Source organism: Anneissia japonica, unplaced genomic scaffold (assembly GCF_011630105.1).
Source record: "Anneissia japonica isolate Jap-2015-1 unplaced genomic scaffold, ASM1163010v1 scaffold287712_len2945570_cov188, whole genome shotgun sequence".
In the NCBI taxonomy this organism is placed as follows: Eukaryota; Metazoa; Echinodermata; class Crinoidea; order Comatulida; family Comatulidae; genus Anneissia; species Anneissia japonica.
In genome coordinates, this window is record NW_022704401.1 from 2,110,411 (window position 1) to 2,132,505 (window position 22,095).

The following is a 22,095-nucleotide window of genomic DNA, read 5'->3' on the forward strand; positions in this document are numbered from 1 at the left end:
AAAAAATACTCCCCAGTTCTCCCGATAAAAAAAATTCTGAAGCAAGAAAAATCAATTGATGGGGAATTTTTTATTTTATTATTAAAGGTGTTCCAATCAGAGGTAACAGAGAGTATACAAATGTATACAAATATATTATATAATTCAGTTTTGCAAATTGGAAGTTTAAGAAATTTTTGATATTCTTTACTGATTTTTTGGGTTAGTATAATTTGTTTTCAGGTCAACATTGTGAAAGGTGGCAAATAGTTTGTTTTTATATTGACGTATATACACCCCACTGTTCAAAAAGTATTTTCATTTTTCAAGATGGATTTATAACAAATGTTATTTACATCTGGGAAGTAAACATGTCTTACTGATGAAAACAGAAGGTATTTGAAAGTTACTGAGCCTTGCGCTAAAAATGCTGCATGTTTTTCTCATAAATTTCGAGCAATCATTTCTGTAGCATCCAACGGTTAAATTTGAAATTCTATATCCTACTGTAGTTGGAATAGATAGCTACTGAACTGCGAGTAACTGAATTTCACGCCTGTTATGTTAAGTGACTATTAAACAGTGAAAATAATCCAGTTAGTTGTTGTGCAAAGTCTTTGATCCATGCCGGCTCAAAGACCCATTCAAACCGAAATAGAAAAGAAACTGTATATGTGTTGAAAGACAGTGTATAACCTTAACCCAAAAATATTTGTTTTTGCGCAAAGATCTATCCTCGTAATTTTCAAAGTATGCGGGCAAGCAGTTAGGGTGTAGATTAAGGGTGGTGTGATTTTGAGGTGAAATCATGGTAAATGTTCCTTGAAACGTTGCTTTTACCCATTTGCTTCGTTGAACTTCAATGTATTCATTGACAAAAGTTTTTGTTTCAGAGTTGTTAGTAATCCCACATTATAAAAGCATTGTTTGTTTGTCTTGAGCATTACTTACTGTATAGCTATTCATTAAGGGAAACTTAAGCCCGATACATGATGCCAAACATTACAAAAAATAACCTATAAGTTATATAAGCAAGCTGAATGACATGTTTGTTTGGAATCATTAATAATAATAGGCATAATTAAATAATAATTAAGTATACAAATTGTGCATAATGTAAAGTAATGGTTCTTTATAGGCCTTTGTTACTGTGTGCTTTATTATATGCTTGAGTATGATAAAATTAAATTTGTTGGTCGTATTTTTATTGAAGTTGTATGGTAAATATCTTTAGATAAAAAAATAATGATTAATATTATTAGTAGTGTTTCTTAAGCTTAAGACCTGTTTTTTTAATAACCCTGTTCACAGTCAATTACTTAAATGTTTGTTCCGTACAAAAATTGTTCAATTGGTAAATTTTAATATTTTGTTTACAAATAAATTTTTTGTTGATGATAAGAAATGTTGGTTATTTGGTCATCTAATAATATACCAAAATATGTTATAGTGGGTTCAGTCGGATTGTGTTAAAATGATATTTGTCTTAAATCATGTTATTTTGTTTTCATGTATATTTTTGTTATTTTGTTTTCATGTATATTTTTGCTTTTTTTCTATTCTTTTTTTGTTCTACTTGTAATTTGTAGTACAGATCCTGGAATGCTGATACATTAATTGCTGCAAAAACAGGAGGCCTGTGGCTCATTCCTCATAACACAAGTGATATTGTTTGATTTGGTGTCCTGATTTCTTTTCTCAAATACCTTCTAATTAAATGTAAATACCCATTAAAAGTTTGTTGCTAATAGCTAAAAATGGTACAAGTCTTATGTGTTTCATTTCTGTTGCAATAAAAATGTACATTTTAGGCATTGGGTTTGGGTTATGGACTTTGGTATTAAGTAAGAAACAGAGAATAACAAACATTAACAAACATAAACCACAAATCAACAAACATTGCCCAGTGGTGGTATTTCCTCTGCATTCATTTGCTGTGGGATTTCATTCGCTTGTATCCTTGGTTAGTACACCACTAGAATAGGTTCGATTACATTAGATTCCTTATTTAGGAGACACATTGAGGGCAAACATAAGTACCCACTTATTGACATATAGGTGTCTACTGAATAAGAGTATCCCTATTGAGGGGACACTGACCGAATACAATATTCTTGTTTTGAAGTAAAAAAGCTTCCTATTAGTGCTTGAATAGAGTAAAGTTAGGCCTACATGAAACTAAATGAAATCAGGGTACCAGTTATGGATTGAAATCCCATATGTAAAACACTTTTCAAGGGACAAGGAAAAAGTCAGTCCCATGGCTAAGGGCCAACATTGACAAGATTGGTTTATACAAAGTGGACTAACACCGTATGGCCAATTAAGAATTACTTCAAATCAAGATTGTGTACACCCAACTGTGATGTAAAGACAAGAATATCGATTCTTGTTTAAATTATGGCTTGATAAAAAAAATCTTGAAAACACTTTTATAATTTTTGTTATATTTGTTAAGAAAGATAGTCTCGAAAGGTCTTTATATAGGAAACAACAATCAAAATATTTGTAATAAGCGCTTCTTATATTTGTTAAGAAAGATAACACATTTATCCCTTTAATGGGGATGGGGGAGGAGGAGGAGGAGGGAGGCTTTAATCTGTCCACTTTTCCTTATCCTTAAGGTGTCCCCCTATTACAGGTAGTTAGTAGTTTACTATGAAAATTTACTTCAAAAATCCAAGAGCAATGGTAAGCTAGAAAAAAAAATGAATAAAGCTAATGTGATGGAAGTGGTGTGATTTTGTTTGCATTTCCAATGTTTAGTGCTAGTGCATTTGTTATAATAATTTACTACACAAATCCCAGAGTACAGTAATAGTTAACTAAAAAAAAAAGTATGTATTAATTTCAGGTAAAGGTTGAATTTAATGAGTACAGTTCAAATGCTATTTTGGTAATAATGAGTGTTCAGTTATTTATATATCACCTTTTACAATCGGAAGTCTGTCAGAATGCTTGTAATATTATTACCCTCATAATTAGATCCATATACTGATAAACTGTCCAACGTACAGCCTTCGGGAGTGGCGCGTATTACAAACATTTTGAGTGTTGTTTTGGATATAAAGACCTGCCGAGACTATCAAATTTTATTTGACAAAACATGTGACATGCCTAAATATGGTCATGATGACATCACATCATGACCATATATAGGTACATCATGACTATATATAGGCATATAAATGTTGACAATCTGGACAGGGTTTTACCTTACCTTGTTAAAATGGTCCCATGTGTTAGTGCAACATTTGGTTTATTTAGTCTGTGAACAATTGTTTACTTTATACTGTTGCGATGATACAAATTTTCAAGGTGTATTGGGTAATGTGTACTTGTGAAGCACTGCAATGCTTATTCAAGAAGAAACGTTATTGAAATGTTCAAATGATATTTATTTATTTAATTTTATTCCTTTGGGCACTTGGCCAAGGATTACCAATAGCGATTTAATCGCTGTCCTATTAGATAGGTGGCAATCCCTTCACATGACAAACATATATACACATGATGCGTTACATAAACGAAGTCTCATAGCTAGGTTTATGGAGGGGAGTTGATTTGTTGTGAGAAAAAATCTTGGAATTTGACAGGATTTGAACCCAGGATCCTGTGACTAGAAGGCAAGCACCACCCAGCTAATCAACTCCACAATTTTTTTTTTTTTGAAACTTTTGGTTGAAACTGATCCTTTGACTAAGTTATTATATTTCAAACTATTTAAGTAATTATAATATTTTTTTAAATTGTGTGGTTTTTGCAGACCAGCTCACACTTTCATTCTACAAAGATGAGGATCGTCTTACCAAAGAGCTCCGAAGGGAGAGAATCATCATCACTGACAAGAACTTTTGTGGAATTGATAGTGGACACCATTACCATGGCAACTCGTATATTACCACCGTTGTATGTGTGGATCAGATTATTGCACTCTCGTTTCCCTGCTCTTCAACTCAACTTCAATGGTATCACAGAATCAAACACAGCTTAAAAAGTCGTAAGTGGTCATGTTATCAGCATCGCTGTCTGCCTGCTATTTCAAACTATGTTTTTAATGATTTTTTTTCTCCATTTATGAATATTTTGGTGAGTTTAGTGATTGGTATGATGAGAAGGTAAACAAAATTTTGGTGCAGGAGGAGTAACCTACCCCACAGTATTGCAGAGTCTAGCCCAAACACCAAAGAAAAATGGATGGGTATTCAAAGGCCCAGAGCTCTGGGTTTGACTTCATCTCTTCTATATTTGTTGATTCTGTAGAGTTGATTATGTAATTTGGGTTTTTTTTTCCTGATTGCTTACAATTTTCATAATAAATATTAAAATAAAATAAACAATTTCAAATAAATTAATGAAAGTTCCCATGTTATATATATATTTTTTAAATATAATTCATTTTGTTTACTGGTACAAGTTTTTAATAAGTTCTTAAATTGTTGTTTAAATTTATATCGTTAAATTTGATAAATAATTAATGTTATGTTTACAATTAATTGATTTTTCTTGTTCTCATGCAGTTATAGAATATAAATGTAAAGTGGTCATACCAAACCGAGGCAAGCTTCCAGCTGGTCCGGCGATGTTATACTTTTTTGACAACCATTTTGCAATTACGTCTGAAGTACCGATTCGTCTACATGGGTCTTGGTACCTGGAAGATGTTCATCGATATGGAACGATAGCTGGAGGTCTTTTGTTTCAAACAAAGGAGAAAAAACGATGTATGTTAGGTTTAATTGCGATTTAAAATTGAAATGAATCTAGAAATTTAGTAGAGACCATAACTTTCTTTTGTCTGACAGATCAGAAAGGTAAATTTCAGGTCAAACACAGGGTTGAATACAGTAAACTGGCCCAAAAAAATTACTGGCCCTGAAATGTGCTAGTTCTTAAGAGATCAAGTGTGTTTACATTTTGACAATTTCTGGCCAAATTCATATAAATTAGATCACTGAATGACCACATTTTGCACCTAGGGGTAGTCCATGGCTATTCCATGGCCATTTCAGGAACAAACCAAAAACGAATCAATTGTGCTCAACCTAGCATGCTTCTACATTCAGTTCTGTCTTTTATTATTTGTATGTTTTATATCTTGGTAATAATAATAATGCCCAACAAAAGAATCGTTAATCAGTAAATATTTCATTTCAAAATATGTTTATACAATGAATAATATCATCAATACAATTTTGTTGTAACGTAAAAAAGTAAACAAGCTTTCATTGAATATCACTTTTGATTAATGTTGAAATATATCTGATCACAAGATTGAACCGTCAGAACTCAGACTTCTAAAAATAGATGATGTAATCAGTTGATATTTTTGTGATTCAATTACAGATTTTTAACTATTAGCAAGATCGAATATAAAAAGAACCTATTAATTCAGAAAATTATGCAAAGTAATATTTGTGACAGGCTCTGCCAAAACCCGCTGTTCGTCGCAATTTCTGATTTCCCACAAGTACCCAAAACATTTGAGATCAGGATTTTGATCATTTTTAAGTTTTTGCATTTTATAACAGAAGTATATTAAAATGATTTTGAAAATACAAATCTTAATAATAAACAATTAATTTTGGAATCTTTGGAAGCTGTGTTCTCAAAACCTACATAGCTGATATTAGTTGAATTAAATATTCGTAAACTCACATTTTGAATTTCCCCAACACATGACTGGTTATGCCAGAGCCAATCACATTTAATGAATCAAAAGTTGTTTTTTTTTCTAGGTTGTAGCCATGTTTTAATGACTGGTCAAGCAGGTGATCTAAAATGTCACTTTGATGCTGCCTTCAGCACCTGGTTGCCTAACAGATGGTCTCACCTTTCTAGTACCTGTAAGCATCATTGTGTTTTCATAAGAAAGACTCCAATAATACAAAAACAAAAATTATGTTTATTATTATTATTATTATTATTATTATTATTAATTTTTCTATAATCCCTTGTCATGGTTTGATTTTTAACTGATGATTCAAAACATATATCTATGTAATTATTTTGCTCTTTAAATTTCCAGTGTGGGTCCTGGGAGAGCAGACTTTCTGAAATTGTAATTCCCACCTCCCACATTCCCAGGGGTCCCAGGTTTCCTGCACACTGCGGGAGTCGCCAGAAAATCAGAATGGTCCCTTACTCTCCTGCAAGCAAGCAAGAAACTCCTGGAAAATAAGCCATCTTCCGCAAATTCATAATACCTGCATGTTTCCACTACTTTATTATCAATTACTCACGGAAAAAAGTGCTGATGGTATAACCATCCACAGCAAAATAGAGTTAGATGTCTTAACAAAGCTCATTTAACCAGATCTTCCGTAAGTGACTTCTTTCAACTTGGGATCTCTGCATTCCCCTTAGATTATTGTTTCTCCACTATATCGCAATAGGGGCCAAAATTGTTCATTGAATAAATTTAAAGTGCCAGGGCAAGAAGTGTACTATGGCACCTACACGCCATCTGAATCGCGCAATTGTGAGATGTTTGGGAGGAGATGTTCCCCTTCCTGCATTAGAAATTTTTTGAAAATAATAAGCCGCTAGACGCTCATGCAGGGCATCTTGACTTAGGAAAGTTTCCCTTGTGCTTGGTAATGCAAGAGTCAAAATTTTATATGTCACACAATGGGTCATCGATAATTACTAATATAATGTTTCTTTGGTGTTTGGTGCAATTGGCCTAGTTTTTTCCAAATAATTAATTAAGTCGCTACATTATATGGGGCAAAATATGGGCTTAGTCAGCAAAACAAAATGCAAAATTATTAAGGCTGTAAAATAAAAGCCCAATCCTAACAAAGAATATTATTTTCGGCTTGTCCTCATGGTCCGCATAACACGTACTCTGCCAGTTTAGAACCCCTGCCTTAGATTAACATTTGGACTATAGATTTTGAACTGTAGATTGGAATAATATGTTGAGAGAAATGTCTTGGTATGACATAATTCAATCTTTTTCTTGCATATGACAGGCAGCACTAAAAACCTCAAAAAAATAAAACATACTAGGTTATAAACTTCCATTATGTTTCACATTAAAAATATAAAAAGTATATATGGATATTACAGAGAAGAGTAACGACAAGGACAAGCACATTTAAATACCATTAAATCTTTTAAAGTTTTAGTATTTATGATGCTGGAGATATAAATGTCAATCTGGTTATAGATTAACTTTTCAGAAAGCCATAAACGCTATAAAAACGGGGTGAGATATGATCTGCTAAATCCAACCACAGAGTAATTAAAACATTAAAGGAGTGTTCGGTAATAGATATACTGGTATTGAGCTAAGATGAACCAGCAGTTTTGTATCAAATCAATAGTTATGGTATTGCAGATGATCTAGTTATAAGATAGTTAAAAGATATGTAATGGCCTAGTTAAATAATGTTTGATGGTCTTGTTAAATGAAATTTGGTGGTCTCGTTAGAAGGGATTTGATGATCTAGTTGGAAGGAGTTTTGATAATCAAGTTAAAAGGAGTTTGATGATCTAGTTGGAAGAATGTTGGTTATTTTGATGGAAGAAGTATGATGATCTAGTTGGAAAAAGTTTGATTGTCTAGCTAGTTAGAGTTTTTGATGATCTAGTTGGAAGGATTTTGATGATCTTGATTGAAGGAGTATGATGATCTAGTTGGAAAGAATTTGATGATCTAGTTATATCTAGGTAATCTGGTTGAAGGGACTTTACTTATCTAGTTATGAGTTTGATGGTCTAGTTGGAAAGAGTTTAATGGTCTAGTTAGAAGGAGTTTGATGAAGAGATGGTTGGAGTTAAGTTCAAAGCTTGGATTGTGGATAATAATTTAACTTGAAGTGCAGATTGTTAAAATGAAACGTTCATTGTAGTAGGTATGTTAGTTTGAGATTGGAAGAGTTTTTTTTAAATGTAAGTATGAAGCACTGGATGCATGGAAAGTGAATTTGACATCAAGATGGGAGGAGTTTAAAGTGCAAATAGTCTATAAAATGAAGAAATATTAACATAATGAACATTTATAAAACAACTAATCTGAAACTCATCAGTTTTTTTATACATTCAAAGATATCCAAGTATAATGGCATGATTGGCCTTTAGATTAGATAGTAAAGATGGCATTTAAAGTGTCTAGTCAGCACTTTTTTTCCGGTGCTAGATTTCTGCAGTCTGTTTTAAAGATAAAAACGCAATCAAGCCAGCGCATCTGTCGCAAATGGCTGTAGTTATGGCATCAAATCAAAAGTATGATTATGAAAACACTTTTAGAGCTGGTCATATTTAGCAAGTTTCTCGATCTATTGTGCTTAAGTTGGCTACTTGAGACAATTTTCAATACTTAATATTAGCTCAAGTACAGTAGTGATGTTAGAACGTGTTGAAATTCCTTTTAGGCATGGAGACAGTCTGAAGTTTAATTCAAAAAAAAAGGAAATAATAAAAGAAATGTGTATTACTGTATTGCAGATGTATCCATAAGCAAAACAAAAAATGTCCTTACCCATTTGTTTTTCAAATTGTGCTAAATTTAACGATTGTTAAATCGGTTAATGTTCTTTTAGTAGTGTGGGAGTACATTGCAACAGCAGTTTGAGTTTATGCTCTTGACCTTAAGGTCAATGTTTTAAATCCCACGCAGTGTATTTGCTTGTGGCCTTGAGCAAAGTACATTATCTATGTTTGGCCCCTTCCATTCAAGAGTGCAGATGTAAACCTGGTAGGATGATGAAAATGTTCCATGGTTACTTTGAATGGGCAAAGATTATTATAAAGCATAGCTTATTATTATTATTGTTATTATTATTATTATTACTTCATAAGATACTTATGAATCTAATCTAAAGATAATATAATTGATTGAAAAACAATATTTCCAACTTAAAATAACAAGAAAATTAATAATGTTAATACCAACGGATAAAAATAAAGATCTAATGAATGATATTGAATACATCACATAAGCAATGACATCAGTTTTGATAAAAACAACGAAGTTCAGATTGTAAATAAATTTATCCATATAATCGCATACACGAAGACTGAAATCCAGCCTAACCACTAACAGGATGTGGAAAACTAAAGTAAACTAATATGTCAGGCAGGTATTATTAGGAAATAAAGCCTTTGGGATAGACTTGCATTTAGTTCATCACAATATTAGTTTTGGTATTTATATATTAGACCATATATATAGTTGTTGATCATCCTCTTCTTATTTGAAAAACAGGCTTGATACAATTTTATGTTTATACTCCCCGGCTATGCTAAAGAAAACTTAATGTTTGCACTACCTTTAGCTATGCATAAGTAAGTAGATAACTTGGAAAGTCATAATTGTACTTAGACTAAATTGTTGACTAAATGTAAAAACAGTTGTTCCAGGCCTTGGTTGTTACATGCATGGTTTGTCCCATACCTAGTTTGTCCCATATCTGTTTTTCCAATACATAAGAACCTTCATAAAATCTCCTTCAACATAAAAAAAAAAATTAATCTCCTTCCAAACTCAGATTTTTGTTTGGAAAAAAAAACATCAATATATTTTAAAACATGGCCTTTTAGTACAACAGATAGTGTTTTGTATTCATCTTCTGTAGTTTGTATATTTATCAAAATAATTGTATGCGAGAGCTTCATCTCATGTAGCATACATAATCTGTATCTGTATCTGCATTGGCTGCAAGCAATTCCATGGACTAGAATTTTTGCATACATAATGTATTGTGGTCTTGCATTGGCTTAGTAAAGTTGGTTAACCCACATTCAGTGACAACAACAGCTGGCTTCTCAGTTTCTAGTAATTTTAATATAGATCAAGAAAGCTTAACTAGAATTAACAACGCCAATGAACAACTTCATCACTCTCAAACATCCTATATTAAATTCAACTCTGTGCATGTAAATTTAAAACTAATGAAATGCTTAAGTAAGATCAAAACCTATTTTGGAATTTCTGGCTTGCGTAGTCATAGATGCATTGACTTCTTTACAAGTAATAGGACCTATTTTGAGGTGAAATAAATGAAATGAAATTTTATTTGTTTATTTTTAAAAGTATGCATATATTTTTATATTTCTTCCTTTTTTTAATTAGAATTTGACAACCTAAATATACAAAGTGCAGTAATAAATTCATATATTGAAAGATGTTTTTCATGTTTATAAAGCACAATACAAACAGTATGTCTTCAACTAAACAATAAATTTAGTATATAAACTATCCTACAAAAATTATGCAAAAAACAACTAAGTTAAAAAAAAATTACAAAGCGCAATTAATTAAAAAAAAAATTTTTTTAAACTTTTTTTCTTATTTATTTTCTTTTTTAATTATGATTCTATTTAAAAGGGGCCTTTTATAAGTACAAGTAATATTTTTTTATACAATGATGTTTTCTCTATAATAGTATGTTACTAGTGTTTTTTTAATGTACAGTACAACTTATGTGATTATGTTTCATTTATAAATTATGTGACTATGGAAATAAAAGGCTTGGCAGAAGAAAAAAACAAAACAACTAAATCTCTTAGTCAGTAGTAAATGTAAGATATGTTTTCAAAGTAGCTGACACCACTGGTATTTTTTTTTCATTTCAGTTTCAATTTATGAAGAACATCTTACTAGAGGTCGAAGTGCAACTAATAATTCTGCTTATTCACAACAAGGTGATCGTGATGACCATAATAGTAGAAACAGTGGCAGCAATGATGGAAACGGTGCTAGCAGTAGCTACTATCAAACTTCAGGAACTAGCCGGGAGGAAGGGATTGGAAGTGGTAGCCTTCATGAAGGAGGAAGCTCCACCTGTAGCTCCAATAGTGCTACTCCTGTTAAAATTGCATTGCAAAATGGTAATACAAAAAGTACATTGGAACATATAGGACAACAATTGCGAGAATACAGCCAGGAATCTGGTATTGACATGCATATCTTGCCAGTTGTTGGACAAGATCCAGAGGTTGAAGAAACAGCAGTTCTTCCATTTAAAGAACAATTATACGAAGTTATGGCTTCTTTTAAAAATTTAAGACTGGCAACTTCAGCTCAAAATGCTTCTGGCATTCCTAAACTGAAATCAGTACAAGCTGAAGTTCCCAAGAAATGCGAAACATGCGACCCTAGTATGTATGTAAATGTGGAGGATTTACCTGAAAAGCATCAAATTGCGCGTTTGAATGACAGAAAGTATTTGCAGGCAAAAGATGCTGAATTACTTGAGCGTGTGCAAAGAGAATGCCAGAATCCAGAACCTGAAAGGAATTCAAAGTTGATCACACCAAAATATCAAGGACTTAAAATCAAAGATGATCATATACAACACCAACAGGATGATATCCTGAACTCACAAGTGCAATTTGTAAAATCTTCAGCAGTAACACATCTCCAAGACCATGTGGATACATACATTATGATTCCAGGGGTTATTCCTCAAACCGAGGCAGCATCGATGCCATGTATTGAGCCGCCACAGCTTGGTCCGAAACCGAAGTCAACTGTATGGCCTTCTGACTCTGAAACAATGAAACCACAACTTGGGCCTAAACCAAAACCAAAATCTGAAATCAAACCTGAACTTGGACCTAAACCACCAATATTCAGGCCTGAATTAGGCCCCAAACCTGTTCCAGGTCCTAAACCTGGTCAGAAACCTGAATTAGGACCAAAACCAGAATATGGTGCATTACCAGAATTAGGACCAAAACCAGAACTTGGTGCATTACCAGAATTAGGACCAAAACCGGAACATGGTGCATTACCAGAATTAGGACGAAAACCAGAATATGGTGCATTACCAGATTTAGGACCGAAGCCAGAATATAGTGCATTACCAGGATTAGGTCCAAAACCAAGATCGGAATTTATGCAAAAACTTGGGCCGAAACCAGAACAAAATACATTGCTTGATGTAGGATTGAAACTCGAAAATCACCAATCTGAGGATGTTATTGAAAACAACAAAATTGTTGAATTGGCATTAACTCAAGAACAATTACCTGAAAATGATATTGACAAACCTGAACCTCAGATGACCGTCCCTGCTCCATTTGAACATGACAATTTGACCATACCAACTAACGCTATTCTCCTTTCTCAAACTGTTCAATCAGAGACAAAGCTCGATACACCGAAAGATGAAACTTCCGATTTGATTGTTACTAAATTGTCCAAATCCAAGAAACAAAAACATTCATCTCCTAAAGGGAAATTGAAACGCAATTTTATGCGTGGTCGTTCAGGAAGTCTGAAGAGCAAACCAGAAAGTTATAGTACAAATGTTGATAAGCCAATATATCGGAATCGTTCCGCAAGTGTCATGACTTTTCAATTTGATACAGGCTACTTTGATGGTAGTTCGCAGTCTTCATCATGTTTGTCTTCACCCACAGGACTTGAGCCTTTCTCCAGTTTTGAGTTTTCAGCGCACAAATTAAAATCCCCAGCTGTTGATCTAGATTCTGTTGATGAGGTAGATGGAAGCGAGACATATATTAATTCTGAAAAACAAAGTGAGAATAATCCTGAGGAAGTCCCACTTTTATCTCAGGGCAGTGCACCTCCTTTGCCACCAAAATCAGCGAATTCGCTCAATGGTCAACGGAAAGCACCTCCTCGTCCTGCCAAACCAAGTAAAATTGGGAATCCATTTCTCGCAGCTGAACCACTAGCTCAACCTGTTGTTCCGCCAAGAAAGCGTTGCCAAACTGAGCCATCCAAAGTCACCACTGGTAGTGATGGATTCATAGTTTTGGATCCTGAATCAAAGGGTGATGATGGCTATGCACTTATGAAGCCTGCATATCTTGAAAAACTTCAAATGAAAGGCGATTTACATGACCAAAACATATGGAATGCTTTGCCACCTTCAAACAGTTCATTGGACATGACACTAGGAACATCAGTTAAAACAAGTGGATCATTATCGCATAAATTTTCATTCAATGTGGTTCCGAATAGTCCTATACACACATCTGTTGATGTAGACACTCCGGTAACAACTAAACCTCAACTTAAACGATCTGTAACTATGGTAGGAGGAAGTTTAGTGTCTCCAAGAATGCAACGAACATATAGCTTACATGATAGTCACCATGTTCACGAGAGCATTAGGAGAGGGAGTGCGCCAATAGTAAAACAAAGTGACACCTTCTCGAAACCTAGTTCATCCAATGGTGGGAAACCTGAGAAAAAGAGAATACCAAGCATTCGCCCACGCACTGATGATGAATATCATGCCCTGGATCGAGTAGAATTTGAGAAAATAAAGAACGGTTTCCCTCCGGAGAATAGTATCCGTGACGCTCAGAGTAATGGAAGCTTAGAAAGTGTCAAAACGAAGAGAAATCGAATCCAAGGATCAAATGAGAAAGTGGAAAAAGCACTTGGTGTATCGGAAAACAGCTTGAGCGATATTTTGTCAATTACATGCTCCACTGGTTCTAGTAATGAACTGGCTGACACAGAACACGATGAAGCACTGTTTGATACGCACAAGCGAAAACGATGCTCCACGTTTGGAGGCAGAGGTGCTAATCATATAGAAGAAAAAAATATTATGGAGGAGTCATTCAGTAAATTTTCTTTATTAAACTATGAAAGCATTGATCGTAAATCCTCCATTCTCGGATCCATAGATAAGGTCTTTATGAAGTACTCATCTTACAAGGGAGATGCCAGTGAGGGTGACCGGTCAGGGGTGGTGTCTGACGAAGTCCATAAGGTCAACAGTGATTTCATGGAAAGTGCTTTTATAGACTAATCTAACTCTTGTTAGATATTTGCAAATATTATAACTTCCATCAAACACCACCTAGTATCAGCATCAATATTTTTTAGGATTCCTTTATAAAATGCTAATTCTTGATTTGTATGTATATTTTGTTATTTAATTAAGTATACCGTGTAATTGAGTGAAATTTTTTTAAACTTTATTTAGTGGGTGTAGGTAGCACAATAAGTTGTAATATTTTAAAGTCTGATAAAAGAGAAGGTGGCTCAAGATATGATATTATCTTGTGATTTGGTGCAATAATGAAGTTTGTACATATTCATATAAAAAAATATATATTTTCTGCATGCTTATCAACAAGTACCATATGCATTTGTTGGATTCACATGCAAAATATTATTATTGGTAGAAAATAAAAGTTATCAAATCCTGGGGATGAAATTCTAAGACACAATGCTTAACAATATTTCCCTATAGATAATGGTTTATATGAATGTTACCCCAGGCCATTCTATTTCCAACAAAAGGTGATTGACCACAATCTCATGAGATGCATATGTTGTTTTTTTTTGTTAAATAACTCTTTGTCTTGTAAATTTATTAATTGAAAATTCTGAGGTTTATTTGGTTTGAATTTCAGTATTCAGAAGAATAAAGGCTCTTAATATAAACAATTATGCAATTTAAAAAAGAATATGAAAAATATCTTTTGGGAGATATATATAGGAATATGAATAATACTGTATGAAGAGCCTGGTATAGCTAGATCACTTATTGTGTTTTCTATTCTTCTAATTGAACTCGTGGATCACAATGAGTTTTCACTGTCCCTTTAGAGACTGAATTTCCTGCACGAATTTAAGATAATGAAACGACTCTTTGTTGCACATGCCATCTCAAACGCAAAATTTCAAGGTCCCACTATATTTTAGCATATAATAATATATCAACAATTGCAAAAACACTAATAAAAGAACAAAGCTATCGCATAATATTATGATCTGCAAATTGTGCTTTTCGCCATCTGTTTACTGTTATTTTCTAGAACATTGGGACATCAATACCTAAATGCAGACGGAACATCTACAATTAATCCATAGGCCTATAAAAAATATATAGATACATTTCTTTTATTTTAACTTTATTGTTAAACTGAATTGTGAGAAGTTTTATGAAAAATAATTGTTGCATATAAAAATATTTGAAAATTGAATAAACCATATAAACCTCATTATTCATTTGAAAAAAAAAATACATCAACAAATTATTTGAAAAATTGAATACATAATTTGAGTCATATAAAGATGATATACTTAATATGGATTTGGCTAGGAATAAAAATACAAGGACATTTTAAAAATACTATACTACTGTTTGAACAAGCTACTGAATTACAATGTGATTGTTGTCATAGCTGTTATTATATCTGTAGAATGAGTAATGACAATTTAACATAAAAGGTAGCTTTATAAAGAAAGTATACCAATGTCAAAAAGATTGGTTTGCTATGATACAATATTACTTTATTGTCACTCACACAACTTTGTACTATTATGAAGGCAATGAAAACAATTCTGATATCAAGGGTTTTATGAGAAGGATGCCACACAATGTATATTATTGAATTTATCTGACTCATTCCAAACAGTAAATTTACATATTTCAAGCATGCACATGTTATAATGCCTCACACTAGAACTCGTATAAAAAAGTAACACCTAATATTTTTTAACAGAATATATCATTTTAATCTCGAAAATGTTCAATAAGAATTACATAAGTATCTCTTTTAACCATAAATTTTTGAGAATTGACAATTTTCTTGAAAACTTTAAATAACAGAAGTCATTGTTTAAGTATTATTCAGCTGATTATCAATATAAAACCTTGGAAAAAATGTTATTTTAAAGACTTAATTTATATTGAATTTGTACAATATTTAAAGTCTGAATTGTACCCATGTATACATTTTTTTATATTAAATTTTATCTTTAAAAATGTAATAATTAGGTTTTAATGTGACATTTAAATATTCTGTTTCCATGTTTAAAAAAAATAATTGGTTGTTATTTAGCGCCTTGAAGTACAATAATGTTGAGGTTTTACTTGTATTATTGTTCTTATTATTATTTATTCACCTAATATTATTATTATAATTATTATTAATTCATTTAAGTTGTAGAAATTAAAATTGTCACCAGTAAAAATATGTACTTGTCCAATTTATGATACTTCAGTTTTTAAATGCCAATAAAAAGTGTGTTTTGGTGTTATGCCTACAAAGATATTGAGAAAATTAACTGTAATCTCTTAGTATGGCTTTTTTCAATTGGATTATAGTACTAATGATTTTATTTTTCAGTAAGTATAGGTTTTCTGCTTATATATTTTGGATGCAATATTATACAATTTAAAGTAGAGATTAAAGGAGAGAAGAATTATTAGTCTTCCTTTGTCTACAACAATAATATTCTATAAAAATGCACGATTCTCATATTACAGAACTATTAGCCATAAGTTAAATTTTCTACACTGTTTATATAGTATATAGAACTTTTCTATGATCTTAACCATTTTACTTATACAGTAATAGATACCCATTTCCAGTACGTTTCATGTTTATATATTGACCTTCTAAGGTCTTGGTGAGTGACAGTTAAAAGTTTATGGCAGTTTCCTTGTTTCCTTGTTATTAAGATTTCAAAATTTCATTACTCAATACTGCATTTTCATGTCATGGTATTGTGAATATTTATTGTAATTTGCTTTACTTTTTGTAAGAAAAAAGAAGTAGTTTAAAACTGTTGGGTATTGCGACTTAGCCAACATGGTATGCATAAGGACTTTCGTCAGATAAAAATTATTTTACTGGTCTTTCAATTTTATGTTTCTTATATCATCCATAGATTGATGGTAAATTTTGAGGCTAAAAGTGTGCAAAAATTGGTAGGCATCGAGCTAACTTCTTGTGTCTTGTTTTCAGTATGTGATTCTTGTTTCATGGTATGTGGCCTAAGTTGGAACACCATGAATGATCTTGCACTTGTAGGCTTTGGGACCAGTGTAGGTTTTGGGACCAGTGGTGGATCCAGCATTCAGGTACCAATGGCCCAAGGTAGCTGGAAATATGATCTCTATGGGAAGAATTAGGATTAGAGTATTCCCTTAACTGTTGTGAGGACCTTGTAAGCTCCGGAGTTTTAGCCATTATCGTATTCATTGAGATTTCACACTTGTTAAATTAGAGATTTTTTTGGTTGCTGTCGGGAAGGGGAGCTCCCCCTTTCGCTGCCTCGTGTGTGTGCCAATGGGGGAGGGGGATTCCCACATTTTACGGTACAAGATCTTCAAAATGTATGAAATCGTGACAGTGGGTGAATTGTGAAAAGAACGGTCTGTTTATGGTCGCAAGTGTCGAGTGGAGTATATTGTCTGCAACTGTTTCTATTGTCTGCCAACTGCCTGTCGGGTGCCCGTGTTTTGCCGTGCGTCACTGTCCACTCGTTAGTGAGAATCCACCACAGACTAATTGTTACAATATTAAAACATAGCTACTATGCTAACGATGCAAGTGACTGCTAGGTCATTGTTTCGTGTACTTACAACTTATAACAATATTTTTTAATAACGGTAAGCAATAACACAAAGTGTTCCATTTTCTCTATTCACCTGTATTTTTACAAACGGTTGATTCAAGAAAAAGTCACGTTAAGTACATGCTTATGTGTTATTGTGACCATTAATGTGTAGACAATACAATTTAAATAATGTTCTTTTAGTTGATATTAGGGAGATTTCGCAACCTTACGAAAACGACAACAAATACGAATACGTCATTATCGTCATTCGTGCCTTAAAACAAATCTTGACAATCTGCTGTACAAGCATATGATCCTTGGCTCTTGCAAAGGGCATGAATCGCCTACGTTGTCACAGATACGTTACTGTAGGGGAAGGGTGGTTACAAATGTGATGACGTAACCGTTATCATTTTCGTAAGCTTGCGAAAACTCCCTATTCATACGATTACATCTCACTTCGAACATTCAGACTGGATAAAAGTCTATGGAGTGTGCTAATATTATGTAGTTTAGTCTGATGTATAATAATACAGTGATAATGCTGTAACTTTAAAATGTTATTGTCCTTGCCTTAAAATACGACAGTAATCCTAGAATCCACTTTTCCATCATGATTTTACAACGGTATTCCTGATACTCCATGAACATTTTATATAGGCCTACACCGTTCTGAACAACGTTGATGTGATGTTATTTTGAATATTCGAACAAACATAGGTCTGCGTAACATCCGAAAAAAAGAAACGGAAGATGTTGAAATCTTGTAATATGCAAATGTATTGATGTGTGTTATTTATAAAATATTGTATACATTTTCTGAATGTGTGTAAAGATGAGTATGTAGATTGTATGTGTTAATTAGCATGAGTTCTTATATAGGGTGTGCGCCATGATACGCAACAGATTACAATTTTATTGAGGTCTATTACTTTCTAGAACTGAATTTGTTATTTTATTTTTTTATTTATTTTTTGTCATTTTTAAAATGTATTCCGGGCTGTTATTGTATAAGAAGTTCACAGCCCATGAACGATTAGTATTTTAACCTTTTTAGGGTGTTTTATTTATTTGTATGTGACATACAATTCAAGTAGATAAGTTTATCAAGAGATATATATCGATGCAGATATAGAAGAAAAACAAAAAAAATGAATGAGTTACTATGCTGCATCTTGTAGCCATGGAAACCGCTCCTCGGTCTTCTATGTGTATTAAAAACAAAATAAAGAAAATATTGTAAATTGTTTTTTCGAAAGCGTTTTTGTGATGTTGATTCATGACTGCGCTGCTTCCGATCGTCATCGTTGTATTCAGATAATTTTCTCTAATTACCTGTACTATCCCGTAATATTCGCAGTAAGGCCTATATCATGTCTCAAATGATCTTGCGCGTATGTAAAGGAGTACGCGCTGTATTTCAACCATTCACGAAACAAGTGCTCAGGATGAGTACAGGTACGTTACATTTAGGCCTGCAGCATTCTAAAATAATTCACGGAAATTTTACCTGGTGTCATATACTGGCATCTTACTCAATGGTGTGAACATTTCCAGAGTGGTTGGTGCACTTCAGAATCGACGAAGTAACGTTGAAGATCCGACCTCTAAATGTTTTGGTTGTGAAATGAGTTCCAGTTACAGTACTTATGAAAAACAGAGCGTCAAGGGTGGATTCATATTTTTTTTAAACAGGGGGAACTAGCGGAAAAAAGAGCGTCAAGGGTGGATTCATAATTAACGGAGGGAACAATCAGCATAGGTAATCGGGAAGCACCAGCAGTCGGAGGCCCTTATTGGAACACTTTACATTTGTGTTCTATTTTGTACTCATTTTAATACATGACATTGAGAGTCCTATGTATTGAATTGAAAAAAAAATGTAGCACACGAGAGCAGAGGGCACGTGCTCACTGGGACTATTAAAGGTGTCCCGCTTTATTTCCTCCGGTTGACGTAGTAATAAGAAACAAAAGAACCCAGGTAAAATGAAAACCGATAATGTAGAAATTGTTTGAAAAAAAGAAATTGTATTACAATGTAGGAAGTTCATACTCAATTACAAGGAGAAGAGTCCGAACTTAGGGTGTACTTTTAATTAATAATATATGTGTACGTGATCAAGTGTAGCGTGATGCAGCCGACGTTTGATCAAGTAGATATATTGGATGTATGGACACCGCTCCTTTGCTCTCGTTTTCATGTCAACTGAAAACTGACAACACTAACAAATTATTGTAGTCCGTTTCGAGGCAAGATATATTTTAATTGAGTGTATTGGAAGTTTATTATTACAGTATTACTAATTTTTACAACTTCGCTGCGCGGGCGATTTGTAGAGGGTAATCGACTTATTTATTCCAATTATTGTGCGTGCAGCCAATTTTTCCCGTGGGAAACGGAGTCACTTTTTAAATTATTGTTAGATCCATTGTTAGCTAGGGGATTAAAACTAGCCTACCGGTAGTTAATGTCCATAAAATGTGAACAAAACAGTATTCACTAATGAGTTGCAAGGTACTGTAGAAGATATTGCAGTATACAATAAGACTTTTTCTCCTGAAGTAACTGGATCTACCCGTGTGGATGGATAATACTAGCATATCATTATTGTCTTATTTAGGCCTATATTCTAGCCCTTGCATTTGACCCATCATCCTCGACATCCCGTCATCGTCGTCGTCACCATCATCGTCACATCTGACCGGATAAAAACCAAGATTGCAAGTGATTATTTTTCAAATGCTGTAACAATTACCTATGTTGTATGTGATGAAATTTGTTTTATGTTTTGAAGATTAAGAATATGCGAGTTCCCTATTAGCATGAAAAATTTTCATCAGAAATTAATCTCCAGAACGGAATTGTAAAAACGAATTCTTACCGTAAAGTGGGGTATAATGTTGTTGACGTTAATTTTGTTAATGTTTTTGTTTTCTGAGCTTTGCTTGTCAATTTTAAATGTTATATATTGTTTTTAATTGAATTTTAATAAAGGTGTATGCCGAAAAGAAAAAAGAAAATCGTCACCATCATCATTAACATAATCATAATCATTATTAGGCATATCATCATCATCATCATCATCATTCATCTGAGCTTTGCTTTTCAATTTTAAATGTTATATATTGTTTTTAATTCAGTTGAAAAAGGTGTATGCCGAAAAGAAAAAAAATCGTCTTCACCATCATCATCAACATAATCATTATTAGGCCTATCATCATTATCATCATCATCATCATCATTCATCTGAGCTTTGCTTGTCAATTTTAAATGTTATAGGCCTATACTGTTTTTAATTGAATTGGAAAAGGTGTAGGCCCTATGCCGAAAAGAAAAAGAAATCATCGTCACCATCATCATCAACATCATCATAATCATTATTAGGGCTATCATCATCATCCTTATCATCATCATCACCATCATCATCATCATCATTCATCATCGTATTCTTATTGAGGCGGGTTAATGGACCTCTCCGCCAAGCTCCGCCCCTTGGACATTGTTGCTAAGGTCCCACAAACGACAGTGTAAAAAAACTTACGCAAACACGTGCGTTAGTGGGACAACAGATGTGTTTTGTTGGACATCCGCGTATTCCTGGCAATGTTGTGATTGGTCAGTTGTTGATTTGATTGACACTCTGGAAAGGTCCATTATGAGTTAGTGGTATGCCTACTATAAATCAGTGATAATTATGTACCTTTTGTTGATCACAGCATAGCGGCCTAATTCCGTAATTACCAAAATAACCCCTTCCTCTACCCGTCGTCTCTTCACCTCCCTTCTTCCTAATGTTTATTGAAAACTGTCCCATAATGACTGAATAGGCCTACACTTCTTGTATCCGAATGTATTTTTTTATTTGTTTCTGTCGTCATTTATTCGCCTCTAGACTCACATTTATAACTTCCTCGTTTATCATTTTTTTTCCAAATCCACATCTCAAAGTATTTAATCTTCCCTCTTTTGTCAAGGTCTATAGTTATAAAATAGCTATCATTATAATCAGTCAGTATTCAAATTATATGGCGCCCTCTTTTGTATTATTCACTTTTTAAAAGTTTAAATCGGAACAATTTCTAATTTATAAAACCAATATTTTTTTAAATTAACTTGCCCATTTTGAAGTAACATGAAAGTTATCAAATTGAACACAGGAATTAGTGTATTTAAAAAATGTCTACCCATCAGTTTACAGCGAAAAATCATAGAAACACCTCCAGTCACTGGAAGTGTTTTATTATTTTTATTATAATTTTTTGGCTTAAAAATCAGGGTACACATTTTTTAAATTCAATATTTTTTATGCACAAGTTAATAATTTGTATGCTATTGCAATATGAGCAAGTTTATGTCAGAGTTATTTTTTTATGAATTGTTGACATTAACAAGGGACAATACGGTACAACTTTAAAGGAATCTATCAGCTTTTGAAATGAGATACGAAGCAAAACTATTCATTTTCATTATTTACAGATTTTTAATGCGAAAATAATTACATTCATTTAAGGTATCCACCCAATTTCAAGGAAGACAAATAATATGATGAACTATTTGTTAGACGAATAAAATATTCTCGTATTAAAATCTACAACTGAGTAAACGAAGCAATATTATTTTAATTTTTTTTAAATTTTTTATTGATTGATTTATTTATTTTAATATTTTTTTTTATCTCAGTTTGACAGCGCATTTTTAGTCATGTTGAAATCCAAATTCGCCAACACACAATGTTTTCGTCATTCTCTTATAGGCCTGTTATTATGCCTACTCTCTCTCATCCACATGGCTATTATTCAAATCTTTTTTTTTTCAATTCG

The 22,095-nt window shown here is 33.0% G+C and overlaps 1 protein-coding gene across 1 annotated transcript in view; it reads left to right on the plus strand.

Moving 5' to 3' along the window:
• LOC117104700 overlaps positions 1–18,516 on the plus strand; it is a 54,933-nt gene extending 36,417 nt beyond the window's left edge. Inside the window, exons 4-7 of the mRNA XM_033245583.1 lie at positions 3,746–3,979; positions 4,500–4,703; positions 5,718–5,825; positions 10,564–18,516. Coding sequence (XP_033101474.1) covers positions 3,746–3,979; positions 4,500–4,703; positions 5,718–5,825; positions 10,564–13,724 — 3,707 coding nt within the window. The 3' untranslated portion in view covers positions 13,725–18,516. The remainder of the gene's footprint in view (positions 1–3,745; positions 3,980–4,499; positions 4,704–5,717; positions 5,826–10,563) is intronic.
• Positions 18,517–22,095: the final 3,579 nt, after the last annotated feature.